This window comes from Pinus tabuliformis, chromosome 4_2 (assembly GCF_031772625.1).
Source record: "Pinus tabuliformis cultivar Carrire ecotype Pingquan chromosome 4_2, CPIR1, whole genome shotgun sequence".
Lineage (NCBI taxonomy): Eukaryota > Viridiplantae > Streptophyta > Pinopsida > Pinales > Pinaceae > Pinus > Pinus tabuliformis.
The window spans coordinates 277,466,818-277,481,390 of NC_142304.1; the positions used below are offsets into that span (position 1 = coordinate 277,466,818).

The 14,573-nt window shown below is 42.5% G+C and overlaps 3 protein-coding genes across 3 annotated transcripts; 2 read left to right on the top strand and 1 right to left on the bottom strand.

Moving 5' to 3' along the window:
* The first annotated feature begins 288 nt into the window (after positions 1-288).
* Positions 289-1,718, top strand: LOC149169068 (albumin-2-like). The gene is made up of 2 exons (XM_089425063.1): positions 289-652; positions 784-1,718. The coding sequence occupies exons 1-2, from the start codon at positions 289-291 to the stop codon at positions 1,716-1,718; spliced, it is 1,299 nt and encodes a 432-aa protein (XP_089281189.1).
* A 9,221-nt stretch (positions 1,719-10,939) lies between these two features.
* Positions 10,940-12,385, bottom strand: LOC149169069 (uncharacterized). The gene has a single exon (XM_089425064.1). The coding sequence runs from the start codon at positions 12,383-12,385 to the stop codon at positions 10,940-10,942; it is 1,446 nt and encodes a 481-aa protein (XP_089281190.1).
* Positions 12,386-12,761: 376 nt separating this feature from the next.
* Positions 12,762-14,207, top strand: LOC149169070 (uncharacterized). The gene has a single exon (XM_089425065.1). The coding sequence runs from the start codon at positions 12,762-12,764 to the stop codon at positions 14,205-14,207; it is 1,446 nt and encodes a 481-aa protein (XP_089281191.1).
* The last annotated feature ends 366 nt before the right edge of the window (positions 14,208-14,573 follow it).

Here is a 14,573-nt window from a genome sequence, read left to right on the forward strand (position 1 = left end):
CCTGTGATATTTCACCATCCATGTGAGGAGGGAATCTGCGGGAAGGTCCACCATTCAGCCACTCATGGCTATAGTATTTGGGGTTCAATGAGTGAGCCAAACGATGTAAAGGTGTACAATTCTTGTCCCATCTATTGACAAGAATATCATGTATGGTATTGCAAAAGGCCTCTGGTGATGTCTCATACTCACTTTTACCGTGGATTTTGACTATGTAGACCTGTTTTTGGTGGACAGGTATTGCGCTAGTGGAACGAGACCAATTGCTCAGCTGGATTAGTGTGGAGTATGGCGTTGCCACCTGATTCACCATTTCGCGAAGTAGCAGCTGCGATCCCCCAGCCGACTTCCGCGCTGGATGTCCTTAACCAACTATCACCAATAATAACTGGGGTAAAGTTGTACAATACGCCAACCAGGATTCAATATCGGAACCCTGACGACAACCAGGATGTTATAGAGGCAGTGTATCGGTGGGATTCGCGTCCCTATGATGTGATTTTTCGGACAGGATTTCGGCCGCGGCTTCCAAATGACCCTGAACATTTGGAAGATTACTACAACCTTGAGCGCTTTGTCAACCTTGGAGGGATGCCGGCAGACGAAATACGTGCGGAACCTTCAGTTTTTGTGAGCACAACGAGGTCAACACGTTGGCAACCAATGGTCGGGCGAGTTTGCATCCTTTATCAGTATGAGATATATGCCCCTGGGGCATCGACGCGGAGCTAACCCTGCGATACCGATATCACTATCGAAACCAGCAGGAAATTTCCTTTCCAGGTGGCATCAGCCCTCAGTATATTCGAACAGCACGGGAATATAGATTTGGAGTAAGGCCTGGCGAGCGATTCCCGCGTCGCGAACGAGTGAACAATATAATTCACTATAATGCGAACTTTTACCCGAATCCAAACCGGCGTGTCCCTATAAGAAATCCTTGTTATCCCAGGGCCGGAGAAGAATTTAGAGATCACCCTCCAAGAGAAAGTGGAGAAAGTGTGGAAGACATTTGCAAGGTGGGACACCACATCGAGAGTGCATTTAACTTCAGCGACAAAGAAGAGGTATACCTGTTCATCACCGACCGGTACCTGCTAATCAACTATGCTCCGGGCACCACCAATGACTACATTATCAAGGGACCCCAGACTATTGGCGATGGCTTTCCCTACCTAAAAGATACTATTTTTGCAAGTGGTATTGACGCCGCCTTTACTGCTTCCGGAAAAAATGAGGCCTATATTTTCAGGAGTAATATCTGCGCACTTGTCAACTTTGATGAGGGCTACATTATTCAAGGACCCGAGCTCATCACTGATAGCTTCTACTCCTTGAAAGATACTATTTTTGCAAAGGGTATTGATGCGGCCTTCACCTCTTCCTCCGAAAATGAGGCCTATCTATTCAGAGGTGATCAATACGCCCGTATCAATTTCGCACCCGGCACAACAGATGATTACATAATTCAAGGACCCAAAAAGATTATTGACCGTTTTTACAGTCTTAAAGGTACGATTTTCGAGAATGGAATGGATGCAGCGTTTTCTTCTTCTCGAACAAATGAGGCTTATATATTTAAGGGTGACACCTATGCTCTTATTAATTTTGCTCCTGGCACCACAGACGATCACATTATTCAAGGACCAAAGCAGATCACTGAAAGTTTCTCCTCCTTGAAGGACATCTTACCAATGTATCCCTGCTGTTATGAGTAAGCTATCCGTTATCATGGGTTGTGCACTCTACTAGTAAGCTAAAATAAAGAATCGCTTCCGCGGCTCCATGAAATGCATGGCCACTTCTGTTTCCATCTACATCTAAATTTCGAATACATGCATGTTGCAGGTTTCATCAATCTTACTTATTCAGTTGACAGTAATGTGTGATTTTCTTGGTGTTTGGGATTTTTAAAATAAAAATAAAATATCTTTTAATTATATATATACTTTTTATAATGAATTCTATGAAGGGTATTTAAACTTTTTCGACTAGCGACTCGCCTAAAATAACTTGACATATACACACACTTAACTCAGTTAACTCACACTCTAAATATGGATTGCATTGAACTTTTTATCCATCGCACGACTTGACTCAATGCTCAGTTAACTCACTCTAATTTTAGCCAACTCTGGCATGCCGGAGTAATTACAATTTCTAACACCCCCCTTAATTATGACAGTATGACTTAACATAACTCAAACATGACTCAATTATTCCTCACAATAGAAATTGACTCAATCATCACCCAAACATGCCTGCTGGTCTATGTCTCAGCTAGGCTTACAATGACTCAAGACTTTCACAATTTTTCATTTTCTTTCTCTTCTTCCAAATTGTAAATCTTCAAAATTGCTTCATTCTCTGTTGGCGTTCTTGTTGTAGGCTCCATATTTCTTTACTTGTTATTGCTGCTGCTGTAATTTTTCTTGGACTTTTCTTGAATTTGTGTTGAAACACAATTTGATCTTCTCTACTACACCTTCATCTGCAAATATTCGTTCAACCATGGATTGCTCCCACAACATTACATCTTTAAATTGTCTTCTTTTCTCTTCTTCTTGCGCTTTACATTCCTGACTTTCTTTCTACCATATTTCTGAATAACATAATCTCATCTCTTATGGACTCCATTGTTGAAAAATGGTTTCAATGCATTCATCTTTGTCTTTCATATCATTCTTTTCACTTTCATCATCAGGTACTGCTAATTTTTTCATGTAATCTACACATTGAAGATCATTATTCACCATTTCATTCAATTATTTTATTCCAGGGTATAGGGTAGGTTTTCGCGGGAGAATATGACTAGTCTGTACCCCGTCCGTCTAGGAAGAGGGGTTATTCTAGAATAAGATTCTCTTGTCAAAGTTATGTGTTTGGCAAGACGATGTCACTCACCTTTGTTTATCTCGGTAAACATCGTCGAGGAAGTGTTTTATTCGTGGCCGCGAATAGAGCAATCTTTGGTAACCTGAAAGAGGTAGGCCTTTCCTGCTGGAACAAATGTTTTGGCGGATAAAGTAGAGGTAACCTTGAAATCATATTTTATACCTGGGGGCATGCAAACCTTTTGGAGTGCAAGCAAGGGGCGGCTATTTATTTTTTAAATTTTTAGGTCCTCCCTTTAAACCTGTAGGCTAACCCTTTAAACTCGTAGGATTAGTCGTTTCCGAGCTTGCATAAAGAAAGGATCCAGGGGCAAAGCTTTGTAAGATGAAGCTCCATAAAAAATAGAATCTTCAATGAGACATTCTTATCATATGAATGGATAATCGAGCAGTTTTAGCACACAGTTCATGCTCGTTAAAAAATAAACGCAAGATTCGAGCAGTTTTAGCACACAGTTCATGCTCGTTAAAAAATAAACGCAAGATCCGAGCAGTTTTAGCACATAGTTCATGCTCGTTAAAAAATAAACATAAGATCGAGCAAATGTTTCAATCTGCATTTAAGCTCGTTAAAAAATGAACTACCCCGGTAAATAACCACCGTGAATGCACCATTATCAGCCATTAAAGCCTTGGTCGTGTTTGCCCATCACCTCCACTTTTCCATTGGCCGATCATTCACCTCCATATGATTGTTTACCCATTTTAAGGAACAGCTGCGAAGAGTGATTTCACTAGCCATCCTTGTGACAGTGCCGTGATTTGGAAATTCCAATCCTTCCCTGGAATTAGCTGCTACCCATTTTATCACCCGTTCCTCAAAAGACGAGTCTCCTTTAAGCCCTTTTCATTTGACTCATAAAAAATGAAAAGATTGTCGAGTTTTGGCCTTCCAGCTCGTTAAAGTGACCGGAAGTGCTATCCCTCCTCTAGATTTTAATCTTTTTGGACCTGAGGGATTATTGCACAAAAAGATCGAGCGCTTGTTTTGTTCGGCTCGTTAAAGATATCGAAAATTCATCCCACTTGTATTGTTTTATACTTTTTCGGACTTAAGGGATTAGATGACGAAAAAGGACTTTTGGAGTTAACTTTACGTACCTTTTCAGACTCTCTAAAAATGAAAAGGACCGAGTTATCTTTGTCGCTAGACTGGTTAAAAGAATTAAATAGCGACAAACTTGTCTTTAGACGAGAACGAGTTACACTATCGCTAGGCTCGTTAAAACATAGCGATGGGTTTGCCCCAGGGGCAAATTATAGAACAAGCATATGTTATCCTCCTCAAGCTTGACAAAAATAAAGAGGTACTAGTCAACAATGACTGGGGAAAAATTGGGAGAAACTCAAAGAAACCTTATTGGTAGCAAGTCGCTCTTGAACATGACACTTCTCCTCCGTACCACAATCGGGTTGGGTTGTTTCATTCACCGGTCACATCACCATGGTCTCGCCATACCATCCATACTTGGGGTAAATGCTACCAATCCATCGCATAAGTGTCGCCATATGTTCAAGAGAAGTCGTTCAGAGAAGTCACCTGTGTCCCATCCACTACCATACATTATACTCTTTCATGACCGCCACCCTGAATCATACATCATCAGATCGTTTTCACCTCCATCAAAATCATTTGCTCCGTTCCGTGTCATTGATGTGGGATTCATCAAGGCCCTCCTTTGACGGATCGCTTCTTGTCGACATCAGCTCATTATCCAAGAAGTTGATCTAGGGACACCCCCTTCAGTACTTTGAAGCTTGCATGCCTCAATGGCAAGTTTCTCACTTCCGGCGACAGGTATACATCAATGACCTTCGACCGAAAGATTTTGCGTGGTGTTCGACGCCAAGTCCTCTATTCACACCACGTGAATTGTACTGCAGTACCTTGAGGGTCATCATCATTATCGGTGATTCCTCTCGCGCTTGTTAACAGTTTACATCATTGACTGGTAATCAAGCGATGTCTTTCCATGTTCGACTTCAAAGCAATTCTCACATGGATCGACTTGTACTTAGAGTGAAGATCGGACGAGATTGAAGACCCCGGATCTAGTTTCATCCATCCAGGCTGCGATATATATTCAGGAAAATAAAGACATGGAAATGTACAACTTTGCAGCACAGATAATCATCTTGCCAAAAAGATGATGGCTCTATCAGAATCATCAGTCTATTATCAGACGATTGTCTGTCATATGTACATGAAAATGAATTTATAAAGCTGAGCATGGGAATGCCCGCCTCAACTAGATCATGAAAAAGTATGAAAATAATGTATTGTATTGTATCTTATTACAGGTATCCTCCCAGCATTGAAAGAACTTCGGATCCTCCTAATAGAGCATTTCACCCGATAAACGACCTCATACTTTAGGGGGCAACTGTTATAGACATTTTTGTGCCTTACAACTCTGAGCATGAAATGTCCATAAACCATGGGATCCAAAGTCCCTAAATATGTTGTTCCTACCCCTAGAGGAACAAGGTCAACAAACCACAGCAATTCACAGAAGTTCTCCACCAGAAAATGCTCAAAAACAAGTCAAATCAGGATCATTTCAGTGGCTCCACTGGCCACCTGCGTTGCAAAGCACCCCAGTACACTAGCTAGGTGCGTTGCAACGCACCCAAATGCACTACCAGGGTGCGCTGAGCGGAAATGACAAATGGCAGGGCCCTTGTGCGAGGTGTAAAGACTATGGAAGCTTCCAGAATCTTCCTCCATGACACTTGCCTCACTGAGTTCGACTAAGTGATGAGTAAGAGGCTCTCAGTCTCCAAGTGGAAGTAAGAACTGACAGAGAGAGAGGACACTAGTCAGATCACAAGCTGACTCATCCCCTCTCCAAACATCTATATATGGATCTCTCATCCATGGGATCCAGAGGCTGGAATTTTGATATTGCAAAGAATTACTGTTGGTTTGAGATTGAGATCATTGGGTGCTTTATGCTTTGAAGGGAGGTGAAGACGGGATTTCATCTGCTGGGAGGTAGAACTCTCATGGTTGTATCTCCTCCTGAACCTTGTTATTTCATCAATAAAACTATTTGAGTTTCTCCTACATGCTGATGTGCCTTTGATGCATGATTGCATTAGTATGTTTAGTTTATTTCTAATCTTGAACTAGTTATGAATATGAATCTATGTCTTTGTGTAGTTTTCCCCTCTTGTGATCTTGCAGGAACTTGGTGAAGCTGGGCGAGCGAGAAGGCAAGTAGCTGGGAGCTCTCAAAGAGAAGAGAAACCGGATCAAAGGACAAACGGAAGACACCGGTTAGTCCATCCCATCTCTCTTTATTCTTAATTCATAAAGGAAGAATACTAGAATAGTTGTTTCTGTTTGTTGCTAAGGCACTATCACACCTTAGGTGGATAGGGTCGTCCCGCATGGGCACTTTTCCCCACAACAGGTGTGCATTGTACCTTTTACTTCGTCATAGTGTTGCTACAGTTCTCACGCTTCTGTCTCTAGCCGCTATACATTAGGGTCCTCCTACAGACTCGTCAGGACCTTGAACGACTATTCAAACAACCGTGTGTAGTCTGCTACTGCACTGTCTACCGCCATTATCACCTCTGTGACAACAGTTTCACGCTGCTCCTTTACTTCTGGCGGAGTTGAAGGCTGGGCCTTCAAATGTAAATCTCCAATCTGTAGGTTCAGCTCCAGCTGAACCTTAGCCAACTCTGTGCGAGCATCGCGCACCCCTGTAGCAAACTTGTAGACTTGTTCATATGCCTCCGCCTCCTCAGAAATGTTCAATTCGGGGACCATTTGGTAAGCTTCCCTCATGCCCTTAATCATGTGCATATTTGTGTTAGTAAGTTCTATCATGGAAGTGAGGGTGGTGTCTTGCTGCAGGGCCATCTGTTCATTATTAATCTTCTTCTCACTGATCACCTGCAAAGCGCAGTGTTCACGGGCCCTTAGCTCCGCGATCACTCCATCCTGCAATAGGTGGAGCACCTCACCAGGGGGCACTGCCAAGTTCAACCCCACTCCCTTGAGGGTGCTAACAGTGGGTCTGTCATCTTCATTTTCTGTGGTTAGTGCTCCATCTGGCAGCACTATCGCTCGGGAGACCTTCGCATGCGGCATCTCGACAGCTTCTGAAGTACCGATAGCAAGGTTGGTGGATACCGTACTAGCCTATGATGCACGGGTCTACAGCTCCTGCAGACCTGTTTGGATGGCCCCCAATAGTAGCTACTGCTGCTGCTTGAACTATTGTAGTGCCTTTATGTGACATCCCACACCGAGTCTCCAATGTCATGCAAATCTCCCTCTATGAGGGTGATTGGGTCCAGCGAAGCCTTATTGGCCTTGGATTTATTCCTTGACCCCACTTTTTCTTGTTTTCTTGGATGCTTGATCCTGTCCGACGTCGTTTGTGGGTCTGCCCCATGCTACTATGTTTGCTCATCCGTTTCTTCCTTTGTTTCGGGTGAAGGCGACCTCGCGCCTTTGTCAGAGCCACACTCTGTTTCACCTGGCTATTTTTCCGTCTACTGGGTGGCATCGTGCTCCACCTGGACCTTGTCAGCAGCCTCCTTCTTCCTTTTCTCAGCCAGCTACGCCATTTTGAGCTTGGCCTCCTCGTTTTTGTGTTGCGCGACAGACTTGCTCGACCCCACCGTCAAGTCTAAGGTAGTGTGCCACTCTACCGGCGAGCGATCAAGAATTGCATCAATCGCATTGTCCATTGCCAAGTAAGGAATGTCATACCATGTCTTCTCAGGGTCCTTCCGTGCCCTGATCGATCTGTGGGGAAAATCTTCCTTGAACTTCACATACCCCTACAGTTTGGTAGAAAAAGTAGGCGAAAATCACGGTTTGCGATTGATAGCCATGCGGATGTTCATTTCCATCAAGATCCAGAAGATCTTGCTATCCTTGATGCGCTGAGCATCCTTGGTCACCCACAGTGAAGCGTACTTCGCTGCTTTTGGAAGGTCCAGCATGACTGAGGGGAATTGACTATCTTCTAGCAGCTCCCAGGCTACCAACACAATAGACAACAAGAGCCACGCATAGTGGGCAACGTTTCACTGTTTTGAAACAGCACAGTCATAATGGAGCCATTTTTAATGTTCAGCTGCTGCAATTAATCTACAATATGGCCGAAGAGGAAGCAGGACACCGCTTATCTGATCAGAGCATTCAATGGTTATGGTTCCTTTTCTATTTCACGCCACCTGCTCAAAGGAGGATTGCAGAGCACCAGAGGGGTCAAATCCATTTACAGCACAACTAGATTTGTATCAGCAGCCCCATTTCTGAATGTAAATGTGGTTGGTGGCCATTTATGGGCTCCTCCACGCATAACTAACAGGGAGATTGTGTAATGAGACACCATATATACTGAAAAAACAGATGTAGATGGATTGATGAGTGTTAGATGAAGGTGACTCTGTTGTAAGGTTCAACTTCTGGAGACTGTAACTACTTTGTAACCTGTAGCGTCTGGTCTTCATTTCCAGCTAATGCAAGCTTCTTTTGCTGTTAATTGCTCACTTTCCACTTCTCTTTCTTGTTCCAGGCTGTGCCTGTTTGCATTGATTCATGTTCTGTTAATGTTTAGCATTAGAGGGGCTGTCATCCCACCTCTGTGTTAGGATTTAGCTGTATCATTGAACATGTATGCATGTTTCTGTTGTCTAATGCATAGATAGCTGTCATCCTGTCTGTGTATTAGAAACTAGATTTACAGACCTTTTAACTGGTTGCAGCCGGCCATCACAGGGTCCTGTGCATTTGCTGGTGTGGTCAGTTTTCTCCATTATCACCTTATCCTCAAGTTGTGAGTAGTTGGTGGTTAAAAGCCTTGTAGCCTGGGGGTGTTCACCCATGTCTGGGGTCAATCATAGTAGAAGTGGTTATCTGGCTTGAATATGCAGCATTTGTTTCATTCATTCATCATTTATCCAACTATTTTGTTGAAATTGTAATGTTCTCGAGCATCACTGAGTTACAACCTAGGTGAGTTTCTTGGGGTGATAACAGTCGTCATACAGGTCGAGATGGGAGGTCTTCTCGCCAAGATCTCCGCGCCCGCAAAGTGATTCGAGGACGAGTCGCCAAGTTTGTGTTGGGGGCCTGTTGGGAACGGGTTCTCCCAAAGACGGTTTTGGGGCTAAAATCCCATGTTTTGGGACAATTTTGTAATAAAGTTGTAAAGTCTCCACATTTTGTGGTCGCGGAGTGCGAAGGTATCAAGAGTCATAAAGGGTTATCTGCCCTTATTTTGTAAAATGTAAAGTCGGCTGTAAAGATCCACCGATGGTCCGCAGACCATGGGATTATATAAAAAGGAACTAAGTAAGTAAGCTCTAAGTAGTTTTGGAGTAGCGAGTCAGAAGTAAGAATGGATAACAAAGAATAAGAGTTTTGGGAGAGAAGTCTAAGTGTTTAGGGTCTTAGCGTAGATAGAGGCTCTGCAGCTGAGTGCGCAGAGGACTAGGGTGGAAGTCTGCAGCTGAGTGCGCAAACCCTTGCATCTGTGTGCGTAGGGTGGATAGAATCTGTAGTAATCAGAAGATATCAATAAAGAGAAGTATTCTACGAATTATGTGTATTTATTTCTTGTTAATGCATCTGGTTATATTGCGTTTTGGGTTTAATTTACAATGTTCATGTGATGCGCGGATGTATGTGACTGTATTGGTTAATTGAACACAAGTAATCCTCAAGTATTGGTTAATGCTCAAGGAATCCATTGTAATGTTCATGATGCAGATGATGGTGAATCCCACTGTGACAAAACAAATGTGGATGATGAATACAAAGTGAGAAGTGAATTGGTGCAACCAACCGTAGTTGATGGATTTTACATTGTTTTTTAATATGCATGTGTTCAGAATAGCATGGTCGAAAAAGTTGAAAACAAGGTTCTTAATAAATTTGATGCAGATTTGAAGCTCATTGAAGAATGGATTCAAAAACCAATAGAACAAATTGAAGTGAGTCTTAAGGCAACAGCTGGAATAAAATAATTGAATGAAATGGTGAATAATGATCTTCAATGTGTAGATTACATGAAAAAATTAGCAGTACCTGATGATGAAAGTGAAAAGAATGATATGAAAGACAAAGATGAATGCATTGAAACCATTTTTCAACAATGGAGTCCATAAGAGATGAGATTATGTTATTCAGAAATATGGTAGAAAGAAAGTCAGGAATGTAAAGCGCAAGAAGAAGAGAAAAGAAGACAATTTAAAGATGTAATGTTGTGGGAGCAATCCATGGTTGAACGAATATTTTCAGATGAAGGTGTAGTAGAGAAGATCAAATTGTGTTTCAACACAAATTCAAGAAAAGTCCAAGAAAAATTACAGCAGCAGCAATAACAAGTAAAGAAATATGGAGCCTACAACAAGAACGCCAACAGAGAATGAAGCAATGAAGATTTACAATTTGGAAGAAGAGAAAGAAAATGAAAAATTGTGAAAGTCTTGAGTCATTGTAAGCCTAGCTGAGACATAGACCAGCAGGCATGTTTGGGTGATGATTGAGTCAATTTCTATTGTGAGGAATAATTGAGTCATGTTTGAGTTATGTTAAGTCATACTGTCATAATTAAGGGGGGTGTTAGAAATTGTAATTACTCTGGCATGCCAGAGTTGGCTAAAATTAGAGAGTGAGTTAACTGAGCATTGAGTCAAGTCGTGCGATGGATAAAAAGTTCAGTGCAATCCATATTTAGAGTGTGAGTTAACTGAGTTAAGTGTGTGTATATGTCAAGTTATTTTAGGCGAGTCGCTAGTCGAAAAAGTTTAAATACCCTTCATAGAATTCATTATAAAAAGTATATATATAATTAAAAGATATTTTATTTTTATTTTAAAAATCCCAAACACCAAGAAAATCACACATTACTGTCAACTGAATAAGTAAGATCGATGAAACCTGCAACATGCATGTATTCGAAATTTAGATGTAGATGGAAACATAAGTGGCCATGCATTCCGTGGAGCCGCGGAAGCGGTTCTTTATTTTAGCTTACTAGTAGAGTGCACGGCCCATGATAACGGATAGCTTACTCATAAGAGTAGGGATACATTGGTAAGATGTCCTTCAAGGAGGAGAAACTTTCAGTGATCTGCTTTGGTCCTTGAATAATGTGATCGTCTGTGGTGCCAGGAGCAAAATTAATAAGAGCATAGGTGTCACCCTTAAATATATAAGCCTCATTTGTTCGAGAAGAAGAAAACGCTGCATCCAGTCCATTCTCGAAAATCGTACCTTTAAGACTGTAAAAACGGTCAATAATCTTTTTGGGTCCTTGAATTATGTAATCGGGAATTATGTAATCATCTGTTGTGCCGGGTGCGAAATTGATACGGGCGTATTGATCACCTCTGAATAGATAGGCCTCATTTTCAGAGGAAGAGGTGAAGGCCGCATCAATACCCTTTGCAAAAATAGTATCTTTCAAGGAGTAGAAGCTATCAGTGATGAGCTCGGGTCCTTGAATAATGTAGCCCTCATCAAAGTTGATAAGTGCGCAGATATTACTCCTGAAAATATAGGCCTCATTTTTTCCGGAAGCAGTAAAGGCGGCGTCAATACCACTTGCAAAAATAGTATCTTTTAGGTAGGGAAAGTCATCGCCAATAGTCTGGGGTCCCTTGATAATGTAGTCATTGGTGGTGCCCGGAGCATGGTTGATTAGCAGGTACCGGTCGGTGATGAACAGGTATACCTCTTCTTTGTCGCTGAAGTTAAATGCACTCTCGATGTGGTGTCCCACCTTGCAAATGTCTTCCACACTTTCTCCACTTTCTCTTGGAGGGTGATCTCTAAATTCTTCTCCGGCCCTGGGATAACAAGGATTTCTTATAGGGACACGCCGGTTTGGATTCGGGTAAAAGTTCGCATTATAGTGAATTATATTGTTCACTGGTTCGCGATGCGGGAATCGCTCGCCAGGCCTTACTCCAAATCTATATTCCCGTGCTGTTCGAATATACTGAGGGCTGATGCCACCTGGAAAGGAAATTTCCTGCTGGTTTCGATAGTGATATCGGTATCGCAGGGTTAGCTCCGCGTCGATGCCCCCAGGGGCATATATCTCATACCGATAAAGGATGCAATCTCGCCCGACCATTGGTTGCCAACGTGTTGACCTCGTTGTGCTCACAAAAACTGAAGGTTCCGCACGTATTTCGTCTGCCGGCATCCCTCCAAGGTTGACAAAGCGCTCAAGGTTGTAGTAATTTTCCAAATGTTCAGGATCATTTGGAAGCCGCGGCCGAAATCCTGTCCGAAAAATCACATCATAGGGACGCGAATCCGACCGATACACTGCCTCTATAACATCCTGGTTGTCGTCAGGGTTCCGATATTGAATCCTGGTTGGTGTATTGTACAACTTTACCCCAGTTATTATTGGTGATAGTTGGTTAAGGACATCCAGCGCGGAAGCCGGCTGGGGGATCGCAGCTGCTACTCCGCGAAATGTTGAATCAGGTGGCAACGCCATACTCCACACTAATCCAGCTGAGCAATTGGTCTCGTTCCGCTAGCGCAATACCTGTCCACCAAAAACAGGTCTACATAGTCAAAATCCATGGTAAAAGTGAAGCAAAAAGAGAACATATTAATTGATTGCATAACCTAAGAATTAATATGTTCTTAATTCTTGATTGCATAACCTAAGAATTAATATGTTCTTAATTCTTGATTGCATAACCTAAGAATTATTATGTTCTTAATTCTTGACTGCATAACCTAAGAATTAATATGTTCTCTTTTTGCTTCACTTTTACCGTGGATTTTGACTATATAGACCTGTTTTTGGTGGACAGGTATTGCGCTAGCGGAACGAGACCAATTGCTCAGCTGGATTAGTGTGGAGTATGGCGTTGCCACCTGATTCACCATTTCGCGAAGTGGCAGCTGCGATCCCCCAGCCGGCTTCCGCGCTGGATGTCCTTAACCAACTATCACCAATAATAACTGGGGTAAAGTTGTACAATACACCAACCAGGATTCAATATCGGAACCCTGACGACAACCAGGATGTTATAGAGGCAGTGTATCGGTGGGATTCGCGTCCCTATGATGTGATTTTTCGGACAGGATTTCGGCTGCGGCTTCCAAATGACCCTGAACATTTGGAAGATTACTACAACCTTGAGCGCTTTGTCAACCTTGGAGGGATGCCGGCAGACGAAATACGTGCGGAACCTTCAGTTTTTGTGAGCACAACGAGGTCAACACGTTGGCAACCAATGGTCGGGCAAGATTGCATCCTTTATCGGTATAAGATATATGCCCCTGGGGGCATCGACGCGGAGCTAACCCTGCGATACCGATATCACTATCGAAACCAGCAGGAAATTTCATTTCCAGGTGGTATCAGCCCTCAGTATATTCGAACAGCACGGGAATATAGATTTGGAGTAAGGCCTGGCGAGCGATTCCCGCGTCGCGAACCAGTGAACAATATAATTCACTATAATGCGAACTTTTACCCGAATCCAAACCGGCGTGTCCCTATAAGAAATCCTTGTTATCCCAGGGCCGGAGAAGAATTTAGAGATCACCCTCCAAGAGAAAGTGGAGAAAGTGTGGAAGACATTTGCAAGGTGGGACACCACATCGAGAGTGCATTTAACTTCAGCGACAAAGAAGAGGTATACCTGTTCATCACCGACCGGTACCTGCTAATCAACCATGCTCCGGGCACCACCAATGACTACATTATCAAGGGACCCCAGACTATTGGCGATGACTTTCCCTACCTAAAAGATACTATTTTTGCAAGTGGTATTGACGCCGCCTTTACTGCTTCCGGAAAAAATGAGGCCTATATTTTCAGGAGTAATATCTGCGCACTTATCAACTTTGATGAGGGCTACATTATTCAAGGACCCGAGCTCATCACTGATAGCTTCTACTCCTTGAAAGATACTATTTTTGCAAAGGGTATTGATGCGGCCTTCACCTCTTCCTCCGAAAATGAGGCCTATCTATTCAGAGGTGATCAATACGCCCGTATCAATTTCGCACCCGGCACAACAGATGATTACATAATTCCCGATTACATAATTCAAGGACCCAAAAAGATTATTGACCGTTATTACAGTCTTAAAGGTACGATTTTCGAGAATGGACTGGATGCAGCGTTTTTTTCTTCTCGAACAAATGAGGCTTATATATTTAAGGGTGACACCTATGCTCTTATTAATTTTGCTCCTGGCACCACAGACGATCACATTATTCAAGGACCAAAGCAGATCACTGAAAGTTTCTCCTCCTTGAAGGACATCTTACCAATGTATCCCTGCTGTTATGAGTAAGCTATCCGTTATCATGGGCCGTGCACTCTACTAGTAAGCTAAAATAAAGAACCGCTTCCGCGGCTCCACGGAATGCATGGCCACTTATGTTTCCATCTACATCTAAATTTCGAATACATGCATGTTGCAGGTTTCATCGATCTTACTTATTCAGTTGACTGTAATGTGTGATTTTCTTGGTGTTTGGGATTTTTAAAATAAAAATAAAATATCTTTTAATTGTATATATACTTTTTATAATGAATTCTATGAAGGGTATTTAAACTTTTTCGACTAGCGACTCGCCTAAAATAACTTGACATATACACACACTTAACTCAGTTAACTCACACTCTAAATATGGATTGCATTGAACTTTTTATCCAT

Bases quoted from the DNA above. Each gene is read 5' to 3' on its own strand.
- LOC149169068 (XM_089425063.1), top strand. From the start codon at position 289: ATGGCGTTGCCACCTGATTCACCATTTCGCGAAGTAGCAGCTGCGATC. The intron at 653-783 runs GTTGGCAACCAA...TTTCCTTTCCAG, and splicing joins GAGCACAACGAGGTCAACAC to GTGGCATCAGCCCTCAGTAT.
- LOC149169069 (XM_089425064.1), bottom strand. From the start codon at position 12,385: ATGGCGTTGCCACCTGATTCAACATTTCGCGGAGTAGCAGCTGCGATC.
- LOC149169070 (XM_089425065.1), top strand. From the start codon at position 12,762: ATGGCGTTGCCACCTGATTCACCATTTCGCGAAGTGGCAGCTGCGATC.